At 41.9% G+C, this 27,209-nt stretch overlaps 1 protein-coding gene across 1 annotated transcript in view; it reads right to left on the reverse strand.

Annotated features, from left to right (window-relative positions):
* GCNT2 (glucosaminyl (N-acetyl) transferase 2 (I blood group)) overlaps positions 1-24,655 on the reverse strand; it is an 84,373-nt gene extending 59,718 nt beyond the window's left edge. Inside the window, exon 1 of the mRNA XM_080654802.1 lies at positions 23,310-24,655. Coding sequence (XP_080510928.1) covers positions 23,310-24,231 — 922 coding nt within the window. The 5' untranslated portion in view covers positions 24,232-24,655. The remainder of the gene's footprint in view (positions 1-23,309) is intronic.
* Between the last annotated feature and the right edge of the window lie 2,554 nt (positions 24,656-27,209).

Consider the following 27,209-nt stretch of genomic DNA (forward strand, 5'->3'; position numbering starts at 1 on the left):
AGAAAACGCAGCCATTATGTGGGTAAAGCAGATCAATCTCATCCAGAGTGTTTCTAAGGAGTAGAGCAAAGAAAACAACTGAAAGTTCATGATAACAGAAAATTCAGTCCCAAGGTTCTCTTTTTCTAAATTATTCCTTTAAATATTAGGTTATTGTATGTTCTATTTCAAAACAACAGAGAGTAATTTCAGTATCTAGTTTGGTAAAGCCTGTTGACTTAGAATGAGTGTTAAAATATTTATGGTTTGCCCTAGCCGCTTTGGCTCAATGGTTAGAGTGTTGGCCTGCGGACTGAAGGGTCCCGGGTTCTATTCCAGTCAAGGGCACACCTTGGTTGCTGGCTTGATCCCCCAGCCCCTGTCTGGGTGTGTGCAGGAGGCAACCAATTGATGTGTGTCTCTCTCTCTCTCACTCTTTCTCTCCCTCCCTTCCACTCTCTCTAAAAGTCAATGGCAAAATAATCGCCAGTGAGTATTAACAGAAGAGAAAAAATATATATTTGCAATTTGACCAAGTGCTCAGTATACAGATATATAAGTTAATTAGGCCAGTGGGGCTGTTTACATGATTATTTCCAACAGGCCAATAATACAGGGGTTCACTATACACAGGCATTAATAATGTTTCTATAGTAAGAAATGTAGACAGAACTTTCATGATACTTCTGTATTCAGTCCATTACCTCAAGTGCATTGTTTGTGTGCTGAAAATATACCTGTTTTTCCTCTCTGCCCTTTCGGCTGTCCCGGGGCCAACTTTCCCCACCCTCAGGTTCTGTTCTTCAGAAATCCCTATGGGAGAACTTTTTAAAAAACCTGTTGCTGCAAAGAGCAAGGCTGTTGCCTGTTACCTTTCCTTCCTCACAGGCATCTGGTCTGCGTATTTGAAATAGACCCTATGCGATTTTTTTGCTACTGAGACTGAACAACTCGGCCTCCCAACCTGCCTTTGGCTGCAGACAAGGACAGGGTTGACTCTCACAGCCCTGGCAACCGCACCTGTCCCTCACTTTGTAAGCAGCCATTCCTGAACTAGCTAATTATTCTGGCTAGACATGTTTATATATCTGGCTAGACATGCCCTCTTCCCAGGGCTACTCTTCATTCTGTTTAGAAGTCTTTACTTTTTGTGCACTTTAAAGACATTTTCCCAGTTATGATACTATCTACACGGTTCCAAAATGAAGAGGGTGTCCTTTCTTCGAAATGATGGGAGACTCGTATCCCAGTGAAATAAAGAGATAATCAAAGGGCAGAAAGAGTCCTCCGACGCTGGGCCCCTCCAGGCTTGTGTGTGAAGGGGCAGGGGAGCACGTGCCTGGTGCTGCGAGCCCTAGAGGAGGAGGCGGGGGAGCTGCACGGCTAGTGTGCTGCCTGCCAGGCTGCCAGGCCTGTGAGGGAAGCAGCAGGTGCTGGTGGAAGACCGTGTGCTGTGCTGAGAACTTGGATTTCATCCTGCTGCCAAAGGAGCACCAGCAAAGACTTTGGGTGGAGGGCTGCTCCCCGGAAACATGTGCCAAGTGGAGGAGGAACAGGAGCAGAAGAAATAACGGTGGGAAAGTCCACGGCAGCCCATAAATATGCATAATGCACACATGAATAATAATGAAAATATTAGATGTAAGTAAAGCCTCTTAAACTGTGAAGTGAAGGTGCTACCTACTCCTTAATTAATAATGTGTCCTAGAAACAATTCCAAGGCTCTAACAAGGCTTTCAGGCCTGTGGATATTCACAGAACATCAGATACTGCATAATGGTTGAGGTTTTTCTTAAATAAACGAAGATAGGGGAAAGATTTAAAGTCCCAGGGACATTATGGAATTCATGATTGGGAATTACAGGAAAGTCTAGACTTATTTTTCCAACCCCTCAACTTTGTAATGTAGAAGTATGTACATTGCCATATTTATACTATTTATTTACCTATTTGTGTGTGTTGGATGAATAAATGAATGAATGGAGTCCACAAGCCCCATGGTTCCAGGTGCCCATGGGTAAAAGAGCTCTCAATTAGAATTGGGAACAGAGCAACTGGTATCTCATATTTGACAAACAAAAACTCTGAACAGACTAACCAGATAGATTAAATGACAAAAAGCACACAACTTTTAATCAAATTTCCGGGGGAAACCATGAAAAATGTGTTTCTCCTTGTGTGTCAAGAAAGGGTTGTCCACTAACTCCCACAGTATTACTCCCAGGGCCTGGTGCAAGTCACTCTCTACCGTTCACTGATTATGTGATCTTAGATCCTGCTTGCTTCACCTTACTAAACAGGATGTTCTCTGCGGTGCCTTCCAGCTTCCGTGAGCTGTGTAATGCGGTATGTGTGAGGTGAGTTCGCTAAGCACAGTGATGGAATTCAAGTGTGAGTACGGCCCCTGTCCTGTAGGACTCAAAATACATACAACAGAAAATATAACCAAGTACACAAAACAGGAAAGACTATGGGTAAGTTCCAAACCAGAGGTTATCTACTAAATGTCATGGGAACTCAGAGGACAAAGATGGTAGATATGGAGCTTGACTGGTTAGAAAGGGCTTCGCTGGTTAGATTCAGACACGTAGAGCATGCAGGAGGTGGTCCAGTTGGAGAAATCATAACAGAGCAAGAACACAAAAACAGGAAAGCAAAGTAGAGAACCTTCCTGGGAAGAATTGTGAATCGGAGCTTCTCGATTCACATGGCAACAGAGAAAACCGTTCAGATCAGTAAGCCATTAACTCAAAGTGCCAGTCAGGGTGAGGGTGAACTCCAGGAGTGCCGGACTTGTGTCTCCTGTTCCTGTTATAGCCCCGCAACTCGAAGGGGCCTGTGTTCAATGTGTGTTGAATGGGTCCAGAATCATCTGGGCATTTGAAAATGTAATTTTCAACTACAAAGAAAAGGAGTGTTGCAAACCATGTTTACATAAGCTTTCAATTTATATATTAGAATAGCATGGGCTAAGGCCTCCGTGATTTTTTTTCTTTAAGCCAATTTCTAGTTATCCAGAAGTATAGTTTTACTGTACCTGTCGGCGTTTTCATCTCTTCCCCTTCAGTGTCCGCCTACAGAGACCTAACTATAAACACACATGAGCATTGACCTCTATTCGCACCTTCTTGTGCATCTTACCTTTGTTTAATTGCATGTACTAATTCAAACTTCATTATTCTTTCATAATTGTTCTGGGACTTGTTTTTCCATTCTCAATTAACTGCTATACTTTAGTTGGGAAAGAAATTGAGGGGACACAGGCTTGAGCAGTAACACTAGATTTATAATGTTAAATAACAGCAAAAAAGATCGCTTAAAGGACTGGCTCTGATAAACTTTGTTGAAGTAGCATCCAGAGGTTAAGTAATATTTGCAGAAAAGTTAGGTAAGTGAGGTGAGATTGTATCAATTCTTGGGCTCACTGATGGCTGTTCCTTGAAAGACCATTTCTGTGTGATTTGCTTTGTGATTATAGCATGTCAAGTGAGTCATGCTTAATTATAAAATATCAGGATTAATTTTTCCCCTTGAACTAAGAATAATTCACCAGAAAGGACAGCCACGTGAATAATTCTGTTCTGTGTAGCCCGATGGTTTGTAGATTGAGCCTTTTTTTCTTCTCTTTTTAAAATAATGACGACCATGATGTTAAAGAGGAGAAGGAAGGAGACATTTCCAAGCACACCTTTAACTGAAATGATAATTCTCCCATAATTGAGTGTCCTCCAGTGGGGGTCACTGGGGAAAATCCTCCTTCTCCTGGGACCCAATCATTTTTACTTTCTATACCATTCATCTAATTAGCAACAGAAGGAGTTGTTGTCTAGATCACAAAACCCAAAACATTACTTCAAATTCTCACCTTAGAGAAGGGGAAGGCGTTTAATATACAGAATTGTAAAGGCCTAGGAGGCAGGTCCAGAAGGTGGTCATGCTAGATCATAGCATGGTACTGTGAGCTGAAGTGATCTGCATCTGATTTTGATGTAACAAAGGTATCATGGAAACACTTCCTGGATGCTAAGAGAGCTAAGCAAATACTTGCAAAAAACAGTGTACACAGATTCAAATAGGCACATTCAAAGCACACACAGATAGGCAGCAATCTTCTGGTAACATAAATGTAGCAATTAGAAATATGAAGAACCTGAAATTTAGGGCATTAGAAAATGAAAAATAAATTACCCAAAATAAGTCACAGCCAATTATCATTTCAAGATGTGGACGTTAATAGCTTAACCTTAGCTGAATAACTGACTCTATTGTTTTACCGAAACATTTGTTTTCAAAATTATTCAGCCAAACTAGGGGTGTCTACAGCTTGGGGATAAGAATAGCTTAGATTGCCCTGGCCAAATTGCTCAGTGGTTAGAGTGTCAGCCCAAGGACTGAAGGCTCATGGGTTCAATTCCGGTTGAGAGTAGGCTTGATACCTGGCCCCAGTCAGGATGTGTGCATGAAGCAACCTATCAATGTGTCTCTCCCACATCCATGTTTTTCTCTCTTTGTCTCTCCCCCTCCCTTCCACTCGCCCTAAAAATCAATGGAAAAAATATCCTTGGATGAGGATTACCCCCCCCCCAAAAGTTTAGATCAAAAGTTTGCAAACTTCTGTTTAACATTTCATCACCAGACGGGTTTGTTAAAAATAAAGGTTACAGCCCTAGCCAGTTTGGCTGAGTGGATAGAGTGCTGGCCTGAGGACTGAAGGGTCCTGGTTCAATTCCGGTCAAGGGCACATGCCCAGTTTGTGGGCTTGATCCCCAGTAGGGGGTGTGCAGGAAGCAGACAATCAATGATTCTCTCTCATCCTTGATGTTTCTATCTCTCTCCTTCTCCCTTCCTCTCTGGGGAAAAATAAAATAAAATACAGGTTACAGGGCTCTGACCCAAGAGGTCAGTAGGTTTCAGATGGAATTTAATAATTTGCTTTTCTAACAAGGAATTGGGGCCAAAGTTTGAGAACCAATGGATCAGAGACCAAAATTCTTTGATTTTTTCCCCTCAGTGACCACACTTGATCTATTTTCCTATGACTAGGCAATTTACTGCATAATAAAACAACCAATGTTTGGCATGAACCAGCCTACACAATTTGGAAATGCTTAATAAACATGAACTCAAATGGTGGATGATTGCCCTGGTCAGTTTTATAAGTAAACGTATAAAATTTACTATAGAAAGCAATCAGTACACCTAGGAAGAATGAAAGAAATGAATATACAGAAAAGGCTCTTATTTAAATGAGAAAAATCCTAGGAGCAAGTTTTCCTGCCCCGGATGCAGTGTCTAATTTACTGTACACAGCAAGCACACCTGGGCATAATCCCAGTCTTTCACAAAATGTGGAATAGGACTACTTACTGACAAACTACTTACTGATGTTTTGAGGATCTAGTGTGCCATAAGCTGAATGAGAGGAAGGTGTAGAAGAAGAGTCAAAAAAATAAAAAAATGAGAAAAAGGCTGAAAATACCAAATATTGGTGCAGACGTGGAACATTCGGGATGTACCCGAATGCTCATGTACTGCTTGTGGAAGTGTGAATTGGTTCAACTCTGAAAAACCGGCAATCTCTACTGAGCATAGGCACATCCTGAGACCCAGAAATTCCATTTCCAGGTATTTATTCAACATAAATGTGTACATGTTTATGGAAGGACTTATAGCTCAATGTTCGCTCCAGCCATACTCATAACAGGCCCAAACTCCCACCAACAGTTATTACAGATCAGGGTTTCTCAACCTTGGCACTATTGGCATTTGGGGCAGAATAAGCTTGTGGGTGCTTTCTGTGTATTTTAGGAGGTTTAGTGACATCCCTGGCCTCTACCACTAAATGCCAGTAGCACCCCTTGCCCCCCACCCAAGTAGTGACAATCATAAATGTTTTCAGATGTTGCCAAATGTTCCCTGGGGGTGGGGAGACAAAATCACCCCTCCCCACCCCTCCACCTCCTTCTCTCTACACAGCAATGAAAATGAATAAATATTAATGCCTGCAACAACATCAAAAGTAAATCTCACAAACATAATATGAAGCAAAAAACACCAGACCAAAAAAAAAAAAAGAGTATAGGTTGTCTATTTCCATTTATGTAAAGGACAGGAAGTCAAAGTAATCTATGCTGTTAGACATGAGGGTAGTGCCTGGGATGCTAGTCATGTTCTATGTTTTGATGTGGGTTATATGAGTGTGTTCATTTATGGAACTGCATCAAGCTGAATACTAATATTATGTGCACTTTTCTATGTTATACACTATTTCACCAAAAATGATTGAATGAATGAATGAGTGAGTGAATGAATGAGTGAATGAAGGAGTTATGGTCCTCCCAAGAAAAGACTTCCAGGGGAGTCTTCAAGGTAAGTGGGGATCAGGAGTCTTCCTTAAATAACTGATATTTATGGTATTACTTATGACCGGATACTCCGCAGTACCATATACATCACTTCTTCTTTAAGCAGTCTGACTGCCAAGGGTGTTTCTACTTTGGTTCCTGACACCAGCCACCCTTGGCCACTACTCGACAACCACTCCTTTCTACCAGTGAGCAATGTCCAGAAGAAACGGAGCCAATAGAAAACAGAACAGGACATCAAAACTTAATTCAAAAACCCTTTGTGCTCATCAACACAGAACTGAGCACCAGCTGTTAAGGCACTTGTCAGATAGATCAGATAAGGACGGAAGAAACCCTGCTCTGACAAACAGAATGGATGTTACAGTAGGGTACCAAGAAGTATGAATGACAAAGTTGACAGCTGGCATTAGGGGTTATCACCCCCACTTGCCCAATGAGGAAACTGAGACTCAGAAGGTCACTGCTCTCCCAGGGAACCTTCCTGCCCAGGGTCACTGAGAAGGGCTGGCCCAGGACTTGAATGTGAGCACCTCTGCTCCAGAGCTCTTGCTCTCAGTCACTGTGCCATCCTGTGCCCAGAAATGTCTAGGCCGTAGCACCCAGATCCGCTTCCTGGAGAAAACATGAGAAATAATGAGAGCCGTTCACGTTCAGTAAGACACATGCATTCCTTTTTCCAGCACTCCTTTTCTTTCTCTCACATTCAGTTAATAGACATGTGCTGAAAGACACCTAAGCCTGAAGCACTGTGACATTTCTTTTCCATTCCTGCCATCTTTTCTGTATTGTTCGGAAAACCATGTGGACAAATCTTTTCCTTCCAACTATTATTAGGATTGACTTCCAAATTCCATCTCCCCAGCTCCCTCTTCAGGTGATCACATTTCTGCATGGTCTGACCAGTCACAAGCAGAGGGCCTGATCCAGGGGATACCTTGGCCCACGCAAAACTGGGTTCCAGAAGGCATGGCTCTGTCCACAGTACTTTTTCTAAGTCTCTCTTGATTAGCCTAATTTGAGTATGCTGCCTGTTTTCTTGCTGGGGTCCTGACTGATACAATAATAAAAGATAACATTGAGATAATACTTATCAGGTGCTGGGTATTTGGTCAACATTTCATGTTGATTACTATTTAATGCTCACAACAACCCTATCTATATATATAAAGAGCCAGGGTCCATAATGTTCAAAACGACCGAAGGGATGAATGAAAGCCTGGCTGCACACACAGCAGGCTTGGGTGGGCGGGGACTGGTGAGTGGGCTGAACTTCTCTTGGAGAGAGAGAGAGGCAGGGCTGATCAGCAGCTGCCGTGGCTCCTGGCAAGGCCCAGAGAGAGAAGCAGGGTCTGATCCACAGCTTCCGTGGCAGCTGCGGATCAGCCCTTGCCTCTCTCTCTCTCTGGGCCTTGCCAGCAGCCACGCCTCTCTCTCTTTCTCTGAGAGGTCAGCAGTTCAGCCCCGCCTCTCTGATCAGGCCTGGAGATAGGCCTGGAGATGTTGACTGGCATAGAAACCAACCAATCAGAACCAAATCTGGGTGAACTGCGAGGAGCCAATGGCTACCTAGGAGGTGGAGCTTTTGACGCTGACTGGCATAGAAACCGACCAATCAGAACCTAATCTGGGTGAACTGCAAAGGCAGAACCTAAGGTGGGGACTGAGGAGGGGTTTTAAGGGCAACAGCTGTTTGGTGTAAGGCGTAAGAAAGTGGTTCAATTTTTTAATGACCGGTTGGCAGTATAGTGCATATAGCTGGCTATCAGTCCAGATATAGGGATTATGTGTTTTTGTCTACCAAGAGCATCTCCTCCTGCTGAAAAAGGCTTTCCCCGCCCCCCCCCCCCCATTTAAGCAATCCTATCCTATAAAATCTATCTATACTAATAAAGGGTAATATGCTAATTAGACCAGGTCAACCATCCATCTTCCAGACATCCAACTTCCTTCCAGACAAAGCCATGGTGGTGGGGGCCAAGGCAGAGGCAGTTAGGGGCTAGATCAGGCTGGCAGGGGAGGGTAGTTGGGGGCAAGATCAGGCTGGCAGGGGAGGGCTGTTGGTGGTGAGATCAGGTCAGCAGGGGAGGGCAGTTGGGGGCGAGATCAGGCCAGCACGGGAGGGCAGTTAGGGGCAATCAGGCAGGCAGGCAGGTGAGTGGTTAGGAGCCAGCCGTCCCAGATCCCACAGGGATCGGGCCTAAACCGGCAGTCAGACATCCCCCAAGGGGTCCCCAATTAGAGAGGGTGCAGGCTGGGCTTAGGGGAACTCCCCCCCCCATGCATGAATTTTGTGCATCGGGCCACTAGTAAAGTAAAAACACAATTATTACCCCCATTTTACAGATAAGCAAGCAAGACTTTATTACCTATGAATGAGTGAATAAGGTCATGAACTCAGGTAGCATTAAAGCAGAACTTTGAATTTATACACTTATATACTTAACTGCCTTCTAATACGAATAGATTTATAAAGGTATTTGAATTAATTCAGAGCACCTTCTTTCTTCCCAGGGACCAAGGCTATAGCTGGTGAGAGGTAGATCTGCATGTCTTGGGGATAAGAATAGTTTAAATTGCCAAACACCATCGGGAGGACTGAGACAATACATGAATGTACTGAGGTTAATAGGAGCCAGGTTCCTCGCTGCTGGAGAAGGAAGTGGAGAGCATAGACCCCGTGTTGTTGGATTAGAATTAGAGATAGTGTGAAATTGTGGTTTTTAATATATATTTTAAAAATTAAAATATAGATGGGTATGCATGAGTAAATGTGTGAGATGAGACAATGTGTGAGCTGGAGTACATGTTTGAGAATGCACATGTCTGAGTGTGTGTCATCGTGTATACAGATGTGTACACATACATGTATTTTTTTCTAGCTTTGACCCCTGTTGGTCATAGAATTAATAATGCCCTTGAATGCCCAGATCTCCATTTTGATAGGAAGGAGTATGCAATTAGAATAGAATCACAGTTGATTAATACCTATTCCCTGCACTAACTATAGATTTTTCTTATAGAACCTGGTTAACTGTGGAGCACATGTTGTAAGAAGAAACACACAGTCCTAAAGATAAGTGGTGTAAGAAGATACATTTGAAAGTAGATCAAGAGCAAAACATGCCTGAAGGGAAAGCAATGTCTGAGGGCTAATCTTTCCAAGGACAATTATAGAAAGCACACCCTGGGAACTCATGTAGTTTTAGGTCCTCTCCCGCCCTCTGACCCTATATGAGGGCTGGCTTGAGTGGAGATGCCAGAGCGGTTTCTCTCAGGGTATTATGCCTGGCAGTTCTCTTGGGTCACCAGCCATCTGAATATAAACACACCACAAAGATTCAACCTTGTCTCTACTTGTTGACTCTGGTAGTGATAGGCAGTGGACTCTTTGTCTGGCTTCAGTTTCTAAATATTATTCTCTACTAAATGGAATGAGGATTCCTTAAAGGAAATGGCTGACTCCAAGACAGGGTCAAGTTAAGTACAAGATTAACAGAACATCTCCTGGTGCTAGAAAGTAAGGAAGTACTCAAAGAATAATGGGGACATATTGAAAAGACACAGAAAACAGCTTGAAGGGGCCCCAAAGGCCAGGTCTGGGACAGTTGAGCAGCAAAATAAGTATAAATAGTAATGAATTATAATTCATTCAGTAAAATGAGAATTCATATCCATAGGGATAAGTATAAATAAATAAACAAACAAGGCAAGTAAGCACATGGGGAGAAGAGAAGGCTCTACCTTATTGGTGAATGTCAACTAATAATCATAGAAGGATGGAGTTAGAAAAAAAAAATCACAACTTGGCAATCACATGGTAATAATTGGGTCAGGCAAGAACCATCAGTGGATGGTAGAACTGTGGCTGTGCACGCTGGCACATGACAGTGGTTGCAGAGAGTGAACATTTGATGAAGGACAGGATATCTAAATAGTCTCAAAGTGTCTGCCTACAAAATACTTAGTAGTAAATACAAAATACAAATTTGTCAGGTACCATCTTAATGAAGGCAAAAGTTAATATTGCCACTCTCAGAACGAAGCAGCACGGCATGCTTCTATAGCATTATTTCTCTGGTATCTTTGCCCAAAAGGCATAACTTGAATCTCATCATGAGGAAACATCAGACCTGCACCCTCAAACATGATGAAACCTTGAAAGACACAGACTGAGAAATTATTCCAAATTAGAAGAGCCTAAAGAGATATGACAAGTAAGTGTAGTTTGAGATCCTTGATGAGACCCTAATTTTATGGAAGACATTATCAGTACAACCAGTGATACTGGAATACAATGTGTGGGTTAAAGATAAATGCTGTATCATTTGATGATTGTACTATGGTTATGCAAGAAAGTATCTCTGTTGCTAGTGTTAGGAAATACATGGTAAAATGTTATAGGTTGGGAAATGTGGTAAAATGTTATAGGTTGGGAAATGTGGTAAAGGGTATAGGAGAGCTCTTTACCTCTACTTATAAGTATAGTAATTTTGAAATTAGTTTAAAATAAAAGGTTGAAAACTCATTAAGATCTTTAAACATTTTCTATATATTCAAAGAGTAGTATTTTTATTAAATACATTGCTTCAGCCCTGGGGACTTCTGAAAGGCAGCCTGGTAGATTAGGCTGATCATAAATTAGGGGTCAGGCAAACCTAGATTAAGTCGTTCTACTGTGTGGAACCCTGGCTTCCTCATTTGCGAATTGGAGATGATAACATCTACCTCCTCAGAGGATTTCTGTGAGGCTTTAGTAACTTAATCAAATGAAGTATCATATTGGGACTTTCTGCTCTCCCCTTGAGAAAACACTTGTGCTGTAGGACTTCCTCAACAGTGCCAGTATTGGAGCCATCTAGGATGTGGAAATAGCCCCTTCTGTACAATTAACATAGGCTACTCATTACAGCATGATTCTACAGAAAGATAGATGCTGGGTCACTGGATTCAGCTCTTTTCTACCTTTTCAGAAGAATTTTTAAAATTGATTTCAGAGAGGACAGAAGGGGGAGAGAGAGAAATATTAATGATGAGAGAGGAATTATTGATTGGCTGCCTCCTACACCCCCCCCCCACACTGGGGATTGAGCCCACGGCCTGGGCATGTGCCCTGATTGGAATCAAACCATGACCGCCTGGTTCATAGGCCAATGCTCAACCACTGAGCCACACTGGCTGGGCTCTTCTCTACCTTTTATGACCAAATGAAAACTTGCCCCTCAGAGATTTTGAAATCCAGTTTTAATTTGGGATGGTATATTAAGGAAGTACTTTTCAACAGTTTTCTCACCAAGATATATTGAAAACCATCATTTGTCTGGCACCTATAAAAAATAATGGACAAAATTCTTTCAGCCAGAAGTGTCTGTCCAAAGGTTTCCAACTGCTCTGGGCCCCCAACTGACCTCCCCTGCCAGTCTGCAACCACTGTCATGTGCCAGCGTGCACAGCCACAGCTGGGAAGGTAAGCAGTGAGCACAAAGCATAACAAGGAAAGAGCTGCCATTACAGGAAACAGATGGGAATGAACTAAAAGCACTCCACACATTTTGGAAAAAGGAGTTCCTTCTAATTGCACCATGTATGAATGAGGATCTACGACAAGCATGTCAAACTCATGGCCCGCGGCCCACAGTGAATATTTTTGCAGCCCAGCCAATATAACGCTATGTAAGAAAAATTTAATAAAAATTTTGTAATTTAATTTTTACAATATACTGCTATACATAATTATTAATAACTAGAGGCCTGGTGCACAAAATTCATGCACTGGGTTGGGGGGTGTCCCTCAGCCCAGCCTGCACCCTCTCCAATCTGGGATCCCTCTCACAATCTGGGACTGCTGGCTCCCAACCGCTCGTCTGCCTGCCTGCCAGCTTGATCACCCCCTAACCACTCCCCTGCCAGCCTGATCGATGCCTAACTGCTCTCCTGCTAGCCCAATTGCCCCCAACTGTCCTCCCCTGCTGGCCCAGTCACCCCTAACTGCCCTCCCCTGCCAGCCTGGTCGCCCCCAACTGCCCTCCCCTGCTGGCCATCTTGTGGTGGCCATCTTGGACCACATGGGGTTGGCCATCTTGTGCGAGGGTGTGAGGGTCAATTTGCATATTACCTCTTTATTATATAGGATGAACTACAACGTTCGCTAATGACTGATTACTATAATCATGTTGCATTAATTTCCCTTACACACCTTAAGCGCAGGCGCACCATTTCTCACCACTAATACTAGCAGCGAATGTTTTAGCAGCCAATTGCCACGTCATTAGTCTTGGACTGACTTGGTTGGTGTGTGCAACAGGAAATAGTTCACTTTCGGAGAACAAGAAAAGTAGGTTTATTTGCATTCCACTTATTAATTCGAGCAGTTATTCAGTGTCTGGTGAGTTAATGTTTAAGAAAAAATATTAATTTTTATTAAAATATTCTATTATTTTATGTTAACGATTACTCATTTATTTTAGCCCTTTGTATTCAGCCTGTCTCTATTGAAATACACCTACGTTTCTATGAAAAATGAAGTGTTTTGTTTTTTTTTGCAGCCCACATACACTTAAACCTTGTTTATTTGGCCCGTGTTAGCCTTCGAGTTTGACAGGATCTATGTATGACCTTCAGAACAAGCTCAGGTTTCTATTTTCTTATCAATAGTGACTTATCATAGCAAGTAACTTCATTCTCAATTCTGCCTTGTCATTGATTTCATTTCCCCTTCTATCTTAACCTTCCCTTTTATGGCTTCGAATCTGGAAAGCGAGAAAAGCCTTAAGCCCTATCCCTCGCAGAGGTTGTGCCTGAGATGGAAGATGCTGGAGTCTCACAGAGCAGAACTGTGTCCTGTAAAATCTCAAAGGCAAGGAAAAGAGCTGCACATGCCTCAGCATTCAGATGGACAGTTCTACAAAGGTGGCTGGTTTACCTTTCATAAAAAATGTTCGGCTTTTTTCCCAAAGCTACGAGGAGATTAGTTAGATTGCAAAGGTGATAGGAATTTGGAGTTCGCTTCACTCCTAATAAGGAGAAAGCTGAACACATTTATGAATCATCTGAGGTAAAAACAAATGATTGTGAAAACCTGTCAGACACTGTCTAAATCTGTCAAGCTCAGTAACACAGGAATTCGTATTTGAAGCAACAAACTGATGTGGATTAAACAAGCCTCTCCAAAGTTTCTAGGTGGCCAAATGTAGCATGCACACACACAAATGGAGAACACAGCCAAGGAGCAAATCTTGTAAAATGGAAGAAACAAAAAGTAAAAGCCACAAAAATACTAATTAGGACTCTGGCACAGCCCTTCATCTCACTGCTTAAAAAGCTGGGAGGTTGAGGGCTGTGGACATAAAAGGGGCTCGGTAACAAATCTCACCAAAAGTAACCTCTCAGGGTGATCTGACCACGAATTCCTAACTGGGCAAGTCATGGTGAGCTGTCAAGCCCCAGGCTTACAACTTCTTTAGTAAAAGGTTTATCTTTGCCTTAAGCAAGCCCTGTCTATTGTTTTTGTGCTTCTCTAGGTTAACACACTGCCTGGTTAGAACATTGTCCTGATACACTGAGTCTGTGGTTTCGATCTCCTGTCAGGGCACATACAAGAAGCAACCAATGGATGTATAAATAAGTCGAGCAACAAATGGATGTTTCTCTCTCTCTCTCTCTCCCCTCTTCCTCTTCTTTTCTCTAAAAAATCATTTAAAAATGTGTTTTAAAAAATAAAATAAAATGCCTCCTTATCAGACCCCACAGAAGTGTGACCACCCAGAGAGAACATATAATCTTATGGACTATCCTGTAATCCAGTCCCTGTCTTGCTTTCTCCCACCTTCATGTAATCCTCTTTCCATTCTTAAAAGAAACTGCAAAACTGTTATTTTGTGGAGCTTCCCAGCAAATGTCATAAGTTTGCTCAAATAAACTGTGATAAAAATTTTCTGTAGGTTTAGACGTTTCTTATGTTGACAGGATAGACTAAGGATAGTTGATTGGTTTTATTAGAAAGGAGGGAATTGCAATCATTTGATACTTAAAAGGAGGAGGACTTATAGTTTGCATAAAACCTCAGAAAAGGGCCAAAACCGGTTTGGCTCAGTGGATAGAGCGTCAGCTTGCGGACTGAAGGGTCCCAGGTTCGATTCCGGTCAAGGGCATGTAACTTGGTTGCGGGCACATCCCCAGTAGGAGGTGTGCAAGAGGCAGCTGATCGATGTTTCTCTCTCATCGATGTTTCTGACTATCTATCCCTCTTCCTTCCTCTCTGTGAAAAATCAATAAAATATATTTAAAAAAAAAAAAAAAAAAACCTCAGAAAAGGGGTCAAATTATAGTAACTAACATATTAGGACAGTATCTCAATTAAATGGGTTGCTTTATTTTTTGAATGAGGCTTAGCTAATTGCTTAGAGGAGATAGAAACCTAAATTAACATTTTGGCCATGCTGTGTGTCCCTAATTCAATGTTAGACAATTTCATCTCTTTATCCTCTAAAGACACTTAGTCTTCTCCTAAGAAGATATATCAATGACCACCAAGCACATGAAAAGATGTTCAACATCATTGTTCATTATGATACTATTTTCATTTAACCCAGTTATTAATAACTGGAAAGGAGCAAAGGGAAGCTGCAAGTTGGACGCATTCCCGGTAAGGTCTGAATGATGTAGGAAAGGTGATTATTTGTTTGTGACACCTGGGAGCAGGTCACTGGCCAGAACAGGCATGGCCACTGCAAATGCACAAAATCTGAGATACATCAGCTCCTGAACAAAGATAGTTCCCTCTCTTGGCCCTCTTCTCTCTTGCTGCTTGAGCCTGACTCCTGGCTTGTAGGGCTCTCAAACCCTGCACTCGCCCACAGGGCCCACAGCCATGTGGCCCCCACGCAATGGACTGATGGGCTGGAATTGGTCTGATGCTTCACTGGACCCAGCTTCACCATGGAAGGGAAACTCTGGATACTGGCTTTGCTTCTAGCTCTACTAAAGCCCCAGCTGCACCTTTTCCAGGACTGGTTTAAGGGAAATGGGACTTTGGAAACCAATGGATATAAGTTCATGCGAATAGAGCTTTCTACCACATCTCATCCTCTCATAGGGGCCTCCGGAAATTCTTATTCCATCAGCACCCCAAGAACCCCACTTCCACTAGCAACGGAATTCCATCCACTCAGTTCTCCAATAATAACAATTAGAGAAATGAAAATCAAAATCACAGGGAGATATTCTTTTACACCCATTAGAATGGCTTCAGTAAAAAGACAGGCAATAACAAGCGTTGGTGAGGATGAGGAGTAATTGGAACACTCGTATACTGCTGGTGGAAATGTAAAATAGTGCCTTTGCTTTGGAAACCAGGTTGGTAGTTGCTTAAAATGTTAAACATAGAGTTACCATATGAGCCAGCAATTTCACCCTTGGGACCTATCCAGGAAAAATGAAAATGTGTCTATACAAAGATTTGTTCAGGGATGTTTATAACAGCATTATTCATAATGGCAAAATAGTGGAAACAACCCAAGTACCTGTCAGTGGATTAATGGATAAACAAAGTGTTTGTCCATATAATGGAATAGTAGTCATCCACATAGAGGAGGGATGCACTGATTCATGCTACATGGGTGAACCTCAAAAATATTCCACTATTTGGAAGGAGCCAGACATAAAAAAACATGATTCAGTTTACTAGTATACAAAACGTCCAGAAAAGGCAAATCCATACAGAAAAGTAAGGGTTGAGAGTGGAAATGGAAAGTAGCTATAAATGGACATGAGGTTTCTTTAGGAGGTGATAAAAATATTCTAAAATAGGTGCAGAGGCATGGAGGCATAGAACAGACCGGCATATCTCGGAGGGGAGGGCAGGGAGATGGAAAGAGATTAACCAAAGGACCTATATGCATTTATGCATAACCAATGGACATAAACAATAGTGTGGTGACAGCCAAGGGCTGGGAGGAGGGGAGCAAAAGGGGGACATAATTAGGGGACATCAGTAATACTGTCAACAATTTAAAAAATTAGATTGGAATCTTAGTTGCATGACTCTGTAAATATAATAAAAATCATTGAATTGTACAGTTGAAATGGTAAAGTTGATGAATTTTACAGTGTGTGAATGATATACCTGAATTACATACCTTAGTTTGGGGGTATTTAAATAATATCTCAATAAAGCTATTAACTTGGAAAAAAAATGTAAAAGATCCAGTGCTGGACATTGCTAAGTACTCATGATGATGGTCTACATACCTTCTAGAAAGGCTCTATAAAGCAGCCGGGAATTCTGTCGGTCTGTTGTAAGCTGTCAGTGACTTGGAGAGAAGAGAACTTCTGAATTTGTATGAAAGCAACACCATATTTATTTTATACTAGCAACATAAGTGAATCAAATTCAAGCTGAAGCCAAGCACCGTGCTGGTTGAGACTCGAGAAGATATGAAGCTCAGGGGACCATCTGGCCTCTGCATTCTGTCATTCCACGATGCCCAAGCATCAAACCCTAACAAGAAGGTAAGGACTATCTGTGAGGTGAACAGAACACCTGGGGCATGGAGGTCAAAGGTCAACTCTGCAGGGGGGTGGGGGGTGAAGGGGGGAGTGGGCGGGGGGGGGGGGGCTGACCCAATAATAGAGGGGGGTGTTGCTCAAAGATAATCAGGATGCCTCCAGGCAAAGAAGGGCCTAGGGAAAACTGGCATAAAAGCCTAGAGGTGTGTTTGGAGTTTAGCAATTATACAGGGAATTCAAATTGTAGCCAAATAAACTACATTTTCTGGATACCGTCATCAAAGCCTCTCCTGGCTAAAATGACTCTGGCAAATGTCCTTAGCTGCTAACTTTACTTTTCTAGACCTGAACTAAAACGTACAACTTCAATCTTCAAAAGGCGTAAAGAGGTTATGCTGACCTTATACAGTCAGATGACTAACAACTCCCACCGCCACCACCATCCCCTAAGTGTTTTCTAGGGCATTCAGCAAGGGTGGCCAAGAATGTCTGCCCTTTAGAAAAGTAGGGGTGGGGGTGGGGGGGACGGGAATCTAGGGCAGGATTCCTGCCCTGTAGACAGTAAAAACTGAACCAGAATTGAGAAAGAAGAAAACACACTTTGTGCAAAGCTGCAGGATAAATGCCTTTATTTTCTAAAGAAATATTTGTAGAAAGTATTAGGCAAGCAGAGTAATACTCTTCTCTCCCACTCATTTTCTCTCCCATTCCTTTGCTCCTTATTCAGCATTATATTGGAACCCCACAGAATGAGGAGGCTAGGCAAATGTCTAGTTCACATTCTCACCTCGGAGTGCGTGTAGTGGGGGAGGGGCAGAGATGCGAGCAAAGGGAGAGCCACACAAAGAGTGAGGACAGCGTGGAGGAGATGTTCTTACCCAAGCCAGAGCAGAAGTGGCTGCTTCTGTGGCCGAGGAAAGGGGCAGGGAAGGCTCCTCTGAGGAAGTGCCTTTTCTAGTGGGTCTTGAGAAGAGACTAGAATGATCAGCAAAAGTAGAGCATTCTAGAACCAGGGGACAGGAGACCATTTGTTTCCAGACCAGTGTACAGTGACAGGGGGCGAGACTTTCAGCTAGTCACAGATGCTGCTTCCTAGTCACAGGAGCGAGAAACCAACTGCCTAGGGCTCTACAGATATCACATTGCTAAGTACAGCTGCAGCTGAGGGCACCCTCTGTGGGCCACAAACCTGACTGCTAGCAAAAAATTACCTTTGCACCTTCAAAGCCAAATGTTCCTGGGTTTTTTGGTTACACACAGAAGTTTCAAATAATAGCATTAAAACCTCAAAAATAAACATTTAAGAAGTTAGTCTGCTCCTCCTCTGGACATTTTTAAAGAGTTCCTACAATGCACCAGGTACAATTTGTGTACTCTAATCCATCTAACAGTCCAACAAGAAGGGAGTTTATTTTCCAGGTACAGATGAAGAATGAGGCTCAGAGAAATCAGGCCTCTTGCCCAGGACTGTCTGGCTTTAAATGCCATCAGCATATGGGAGCAACCATCTCCCTCTACAGTGTAAACACATCTTGAGATCATTTGTTCAGCATACTCTACAGTCAGCAAAAGTCTGAAATGCATTCCAATTGATGACCACTGACTCCAGTTCAGTGGGGCCTACCCCTTCTATTTTACATCCCTATGAGCACTCTGCAACTGCTAAACTGTGCCTCCAACCCCCCAACATCTTCCACTCAGCCCCCACCGCCCCACATCCGGCAATCACCAGTCTGCTGTCTACATCCAGTTTTGTTTATTCATTTATTTTGTTTTTTACTCCAAATATTTGTATATGTTTTTATTGATTTCAGAGGGAGGAAGGGAGAGGAAGAGAGAGATAGAAACATCAATGATGAGAGAGAATCATTGATGGGCTGCTTCCTGCATGCCCCCCACTGGGGATCAAGCCCACAACCCAGGCATGTGTCCTGACCTGGAATCGAACCGTGACCTCCTGGTTTATAAGTCAATGCTCAATCACTGAGCCACACCGGCTGGGCTCATTGGTCAGTTTTTAAATCTTTAAATCCAAGAAACACAGAAAAATGAAACAAAGCCAATGAAAGTCACCAGCCACATGTATAAATGTTACTTTATATTGCGTTAAACACAATACATTATTTAAACTAATTTCGCTCATTTATTTTTGTTTCTTTTAATGTGGCTACTAGAAAATCTCAAAATTGCATTTGTGGCTCACATTATATTTCCATTGGGTGGTGGTGTTCTAGGTCTCCATGAGGCCATCTCATTTGTGAGGTGTGGTGTGTTTTTTCCTACCCTATTCCTTCTTTGAGAATCCTAGTTAGCCCCCAATCACTGCAGGCTGCTAGAACAATCTTAAAAATGACCAAAAACAAATAACTCATACCTCAAACAGAAGGGCCCTTAAAACAGAAATGACCCAAATTTCCACATAGCAGGAGTAACAATTAAACAAATGGCCACCTAAACTTCCAGTTTTCTCCCCTTCTCATGACCAAGTCCTGCACTCTGGCCACTCGAGGTCCTACAGGAGCCAGCTGTACCAGTGATTGGCCACAGCCTCCAGCAGGTATCCTTCATACATGTAACACGCAGAGTATTTCAAGGGCTCACTCTTTAAAATTTTTGAAATACATGGAGAAGTACGTTTTTTGTTTTTGTTTTTGTTTTTGTTTTTCGATTGCGTTGCTAACCTGTAACTGCCAAGCAGAGGTGTAAAAATCCAGTTCAAATAGATAAATAATGCTGAGAAGTGAGGGTGTTACTCTTTCTGTTCAATAAACTGATGAGATTTAGGATCATGGACTCTCATTTGATCCAACACCGGATAAATGAGCTTCTTCCACAGCCGTTCTCCAGCTTCTGCTTCCAGGCACAGATGAAGAATGAGGCTCAGAGAAATCACCAGGTACAATTTGTGTACTCTAATCCATCTAACAGCCCATATTCCTTGGGCTTATTCACCACTGAGAAGCTATCCATTCTAACCTCAGGTCAATGGGTTCTTTTATCTCCTACCACTGATCCTGGATTCTTCTTTCAAAACTAGAGTTGGTTCAATTTCTCTCTCACAAGCAAATCTTTATATAAAGACAGTAATACCTCTTCAAGCCTTTTCCAGATTAAACATCTTTTTTATTTGTCATTGATAATTTCTTAAAAAACAAAAAAGGTAGGGTTTGGCTTTTATCCTTCTTGGCTACTCTCTCTTTGTATTGTCAGTGACTCCCCAGACCCAAATACTATTCATCATATTTGGTCCAAGAAACACATAAGAGAGAAGTGGGGCTTTTACTTCCCCTATTCTGGACATTATAATTCCATATGAACAGCTATATGGTCAAACCTCCCCCACCTCACTTTCTTGAGCCCTGATTTCTTCTATCACTTTTAAAAGGTAATAAAAACACTGACTCAAAAAGATATATGCACCCCTATGTTCACTGCAGCATTATTTACAATAGCCAAGATATGGTAACCACCTGCATGTCCACTGATGGATGAATAGATAAAGAAATGTGGTGTAGCCCTGACCAAGTAGCTCAGTTGATCGGAGCATCATCCTGATATGCCAAGGTTTCAGATTCCATCTCTGGTCAGGGCACTACAAGAAGCAACCAATGAATGCATAAATAAGTGGAACAACAAATTGATGTTTCTCTCCCTCCATCCCCTTCCTCACATTCTCTCTCTCAAATCAATAAATAAACACTTTAAAAAAGAAAGAAAATGTGGAATATTATTCAGCCATAAAAGAGAAATCTTGAGAGAAAAGACCATGTGAGGATACAGCAAGAAGGCAGCATCTACAAACCAAGGAAAGAGGCCTCAGAAGAAACTAACCTGCCAGCACCTTTGCCTCTGACTTCTAGACTCCAGAACTGTGAGAAAATAAATTTCTGATATTTAAGTCAACCCACCTGTAGTACTTTGTAATAGCAGCCCAACCTAATACCAAATATCATTGATTTTTTTAAAAGAAATCTTGCCATTTATAATAACATGGATGGACTTTAAGGGCATTATGCTATATGACATAAATCAGAGAAAGACAAATACCATATGATCATACTGATATGTGGAATCTAGAAAAAAGAAGCCAATTGAACTCACAGACACAGAGAAGGTACTGGTGGTTGCCAGAATCAGGGTGCAGGGGGCATTAGACAATGAGGGTAGGGTGGGAGAAATGGGTGAAGAAACAATATAATATTAAGCCCTAGCTGGTTTGGCTCAGTGGATAGTGTTGGCTTGTGGACTGAAGGGTCCCGGGTTTGATTCTGGTCAAGGGCACATGCCTGGGTTGCAGGCTCAATCCCCAGTAGGAGGTGTGCAGGAGGCAGCCAATCAATGATTCTCTCTCATCATTGATGTTTCTATCTCTATCCCCTTCTCCCTTCCTCTTTGAAATCAATAATATATATATATGAAATAAATAAAAAAGACATTTAAAAAAGAAAGAAACAATATAGTATTATGACTTAGAGTCACCATACTGTACCTTACATCCCAGGACTTATTTATTTTCAAACTGGAAATAAGTCCTGGGGATGTAAGGTAGAGCACGGTGACTCTAGAGAATAATACTATATTGAATATTTAAAACCAGCTAAAATAATAATTCTTAAAAGTTCTTATCACAAGGCCCAACCGGTATGGCTCAATGGTTGAGTGTCAACCTATGAATCAGGAGGTCATGGCTCGATTCCAGGTCAGGGTACATGCCTGGGTTGCAGGCTTGATCCCCAATAGGGGGTATAGAGGATGCAGTTGATCAATGATTTTCTCTCATCATTAATGTTTCTATCTCTCCCTCTCCCTTCCTTTCTGAAATCATTAAGTTCTTATCACAAGAAAAAACATTCTATCCTGTGTGGTGATGGATATTAACTAGGCTTATTGTGGTGATCATTTTGTAATATGTACAAATATTGAATCATTATGTTGTATACCTGAAACTTATATAATGTTATGTCAATTATGTCTCAATTAAGGAGGAAGGAAGGAAAGACAGAGAGAGAGAAAGAAAAGAAGGAAGGAGGGAAGGAAGGAAGGAAGGAAGGAAACTAGTTGTTTTCCAGGGGTTGGGGGGAAAAATAAAAAGCTTTGTAAGTCTATGAAGCTTTGCATACTAATATCTAAAACTAATGGCTATAATGAACAGTTAATAGCCTGGCTGGCTATTCCTGAGAATCTCCTGAAGACTGAACCCATAAAGAGGCTAATCCACTCAGGAAGTCAGGCCCTCTGGGAATGGGCCTGGCCTTACATAGCCTTAAAAGCTCCAGGTGATTATAGCATGCATCCAGGGTGGAACCACTCTTCTCAAGAAAGCACCAGCCTGATCCTCATATTGATTCAAGTGACTTTTCCCTTGACTCGTGACTCTGAATTTTTTATTTTGAATCCAATTAGCAGAATTGAATCGGTTCACTGTGAACAACTTGAGATCATTCAAATCATTTGGAACTTGGGTCACAGGGAAAGAGGAGTTAATTTAGCAACAGCTGGGACCTAATTGAAAATCAAGTTAAAAAGAACATCAGGCTTAGGAGACCTGGTGTATAATTGGCACGGTCACTTACTAGCTGGGTAATGAGCACATCACGTAATCCACACTAAAGTTTCTTTGTCTATAAAATGAAGGCACTGGTCTAGAAATCTTTAAGGTGCTCTAAATTCTGGCTCAATTTCAGGACAGAACTTGCAAATGAAAAATTTAAAGTTGTACCCTGCTCTATTTTGAAAGGATGTGAATTTAGCCATAGGAGCTTCAACAGGGCCAAAAATATGATTAAAATGTTCAAATTGTCATTCAAATTTAATTTATAATATCTATTCCTGATTATAAGTGTATCACACTGAAAGGAGAACTAGGTTTAATGTCATTTGCATAGCCAGTGTTCCCTCAGTCCCCTGCTTTGTGTCAAGGCTGCAGCACATGTTTGAAGTGGGTCTCTGGGCCCAGAAAGGAGCCTGGGTTATCAGCAAAATCAAGCCAGATGGTAGAGCTCTGCCACTGCCCTGCTAACCTCTATGGCATCCAGGGGTCCTCAAACTTTTTAAACAGGGGGCCAGTTCACTGTCCCTCAGACCGGTGGAGGGCCAGACTATAGTTTAAAAAAAAACTATGAACAAATTCCTATGCGCACTGCGGGCCCGGGACAAGTCGGCTGCTAAGCAGGACAGGCAGCAGCACCCGGCGGGCCGGATAAATGTCCTCAGCGGGCTGCATGTGGCCCGCGGGCCATAGTTTGAGGACCCCTGCATGCCTTGTTTCCTCATCTGTAGAATGGAGGTGAGTTATATCAACCTGCTCTGTGAGCAGAGCTGCTGTAAGACATTTGAAGTTAACATTTGAAACTGGAAAAACTTGAAACATTATTTTTTTTTACTATATTTTAAGCACTTTATTCAATATTGACCATGCAATGTGTACTCATAAAAACAAAAGTTAAGAGACATACTTACCAGGAATCCTATTGAGGGTCACCCAGAAGTGTTCGTCAGGACTGTAGGTGTCCTTGGACCAGGACAGTAGGTCAAGTGACTGCTGGTCTTGGAGGATGAAGTTAGCGAATTTTCTTGTGAGGGCCACATAGGCAGTGCCAAAGTAAATGGTCATATTGTGAGGAGGGGAAGTTTTCAATCTTGCTGTTTTAAGCACGTAGGAATTTTTTGTGTGTAATATTTCTTGGTGGACGTATTTAGTCCGTCCAATAGCATGATCGGGAGGCAGCACCCCCGGGGTAATGTTTTTCCCTTTGAATCCTTTCAGATACTGAACTATTTCCTTGTTGGTTTTCAGGGGGAAATCTTGTCCACAGGTGTTGATGGCATACTTCCATGGGACCTCGGAGGCCACCAGGTCTCTCAGGCAGTTCAGGTCCGCCTGGAGCCTGGAGATCCCACCATAGACAACCGGCTCCCTCTTGGAAGCCAGAAAGGCATTTGGGAAGCAGCTCAGCAATTGCTCCACTGCATCTTTAAATGCAGCTGTTGCCTTTTCGTCCACATGAACGCAGTAGACATTTTGGGGCATGTAAATAGCTCTGAAGAGTCTCTCGAAAGTACCAAAGTCTTTGTGGATGGTCACTGAATAAGCCAAAGGGAACCCAGCCTCTTCTTCAGAGAGCGTTTCTGTTATATAGTGACTCTGAGCCATGTATTCATAACAGGAAGATCCACTCAGGGTAGTTTTCAACGCATTCTCTGTTAAGTAAAAAACCTTCCCCTTAAGAATCTGATGACAGGTTTCTGCTAAGAGTGAAGCATTGATAAGAGACGCCCTCAGAAGATGTTTCTTCTCCCATAACTTGTTATTGTAAACAAATACGAAAATTAGGGCCGTGATGAGAGACACACTAAAAAGACAGTGCTTCCAAGAGCCCATTATTCAAAACCAGGAAATGAGTAAAATGTCTCTTGAGATCTGATGAGAGTGGAGATACAGTTAACTTACATTTTCTCCAGAATCCACCAGCATCCTTTCGGTACGTGCAGTTCTGATGGGCTGTTTCATGCCCTTCCAGTGGACCGTTCTCATACTTTTTCTTTCTTCCATTTACAGCTGCAGTGCATTTCCACTTTTCTCTGACGCATTTCTGAAGTAATTCCTTTTGATTTGCTTTGCTCAGTCTCCCACTAATCAGCAACCCGTTTCTACACACAAATAAGCTGCCTCAGGAAAGTTGTGATGCCAGTGTGCCCACCTGGCCCCATAATAAAATCACTAAAGGGCGAGGTGGCCACCCTGCTAGTCATTGCCACAAGACCTCAAACCCAGCCTCTTCTCATGGCCAAAGGTTGTCAACTGTGTCAGCTCCCCAGCTTCCTGTTAATCATTGCGCTCAACTGGCTGAGTTTGTTTGCTTAAACGGCACTGCCAAGTTAAAAGCGTCAGTTCTAAGCATGTGAACACCGCCTGGAGAGATATTCTGTCAATAAATATTTAGTGCTTAAAAATAAAATGTTTAACTCTGTCTTTTTCCACACACACCCCCCATCTCCATATTGGCTGGGCATGCTATAAAGCAAGGCATATGACGGGCTATTGAGTCAAATCCTTTCCAGGACTTAATTTTCTCTGCTGTTAGACAAGGTCTTTTATAACACACATTAGCAAGCTTGCCTCACCACCTAATTTACTCCACAAAGTGACTGGGGTACTCTGATGAATAAAGGCTATTTTTTTTTAAGCCAAAAAAATCAACAGCTCGTCATCATCCAAAAATTATGTAGAGGATAAAGCTGGACGCCAAGTTTATTTCACCCAAGCCCAGACACAGGAGAAGCAGCCTGATGCCTGCAGAGGTAGGAGACAAGAGCCATCTCAGTTTGGGACCATCCAAAATTTAAGAAGAGAAGGTCCTTAGATTCAGATTTATAAACCCTTTCAAAGGAGTGTCCTTAGCTGAAAAAAACAAAAACAAAAAATGAGACTATGTAATTTTACCACCTTCATAGGTCAGTTGTGAGAATAAAAATGAGATCACATATATAAAGAGCTCATAGCCATGCCCAGCAATAAATGGGACAACCAGAGAAGAGGAAACAAGAGCCTCGCCTCACACCACAAGTCGAGAAAATGACACAATTAGCACCTCTCTGAACTCTTCTTGCTCCTCCCTTACTTCTTCCTCTGTGAGCCCGTGCCAATGAGATCATACATCTAGAATAGAATTGACTAGTTCTGTTTTACTTGGTCGTTAGCTGCAAAGGGGTGTGAATGCACGCTGTGCATGCCTAAAGAAGGGGTGCATTAGCTCTGAGCTCACTATTCCTCATCTGTGTCTTGCTCCCACAATTGACTTCACATACTAGACAATCAAATATTTATTGATCAAGTGCTCAAGTTTTCATTTCTGTTTCCCTGAGCACATTAGTGTGAGATTCCAAGTATTAACAATTTAAAACCTACATTTATATCTGTGAGTATGGGTGCATTTAACTACCTATTTTTCCCAATACATCTTAATTATAAAGACAACATAATATTACAGAGAGTTTAGAAACACAATGTTTTCATGGCCTGTACTCTCATTTACATATATTCATTTTACCAAGAAGTCAGGGGACATGCAATTCATATCATAGCACAACATTTCCATAATGTTACTCAGTCTTCATTGGGCATTGTTTTCACAATCATTACTTTAGAACAGTGGTCGGCAAACTCATTAGTCAACAAGAGCCAAATATCAACAGTACAACGATTGAAATTTCTTTTGAAAGCCGAAAACCGACTTCTGCGCATGGGCCACGAAGTTTCAGTTGCACTGTATGTGCACGCCCGCACGTGGTATTTTGTGGAAGAGCCACACTCAAGGGGCCAAAGAGCCGCATGTGGCTCGCGAGCTACAGTTTGCCAACCACTGCTTTAGAACATAAGGCTGAAGTTATTATTTGTTGTTTTTCCCCACCCCATTGAAAAGATGGTTGCCAGCTCTGTTTTGTAAGCATCCGTGTTAGATAAGACAATGGTCTGGGCATCTCGAAATGTTCTTCCTTGCAACATGTTAAAACATAACACAGTATTTTGCTGAAGCACCTGACAGGAACTCAACAAATAAAAGTAGCCAACTGCAAAGAAGAAATCATCATGTAATGGACCCAATAGTGTGTATAAGCAATGGCTAAGTCTTCCTTTGAGGAGGCAGAGCTTTGGATATGAATCCCATCTCCTTTACTTGCTGTAAGTAAATAAAACGACCTTGTGATAACCACCTCTCGTTTTTTAATAGAATACCCTAAACCTTAAACCCCTTGAGTTCAGTAACATCAGGAGCAGAGGAAATGATGATAAGAAAGGACCCAGGGAAGTCCTCTCAAACTAGGTGAGTCGTCTTCACTGGTTTTAGGAAATATAATCCACATCCTGATTCAGGTACATAGTCTTGTTTATATGACCCAAAGTTTAACTCAATTGACCCAAACACTTTTTTTACATTGCTATCTTTTATGTATCAATGTAGAATTCTTTTGAACAAATTATTTCTTTAATACTGCAGTCATATAAGGACAATCTTTTCAGAAATGATGACTATTAAAATACTAATTTGAAAAGATATATGCAACTTAAGTGTCCATTAATAGACAACCGGATAAAGAAGAAGTGGTACATATATACAATGGAATATTACTGGGCCATAAAAAAGAATGAAATCTTACCATTTTCAACAACATGGATGGACCTAGAGGGTATCCTGCTAAGTGAAATAAGTCAGACAGAGAGAGACAAATACCATGTGATTTCAATTATATGTGGAATCTAAAAAATAAAAAATAAAAATAAATAAATGAACAAACAAAACAGATAACTTCATAGATACAGAGAAAAAAACTGATGGTTGCCAGATTGTGGGTGGGGAA

Source organism: Plecotus auritus, assembly GCF_963455305.1.
Source record: "Plecotus auritus genome assembly, chromosome: 2".
Classification (NCBI taxonomy): Eukaryota; Metazoa; Chordata; class Mammalia; order Chiroptera; family Vespertilionidae; genus Plecotus; species Plecotus auritus.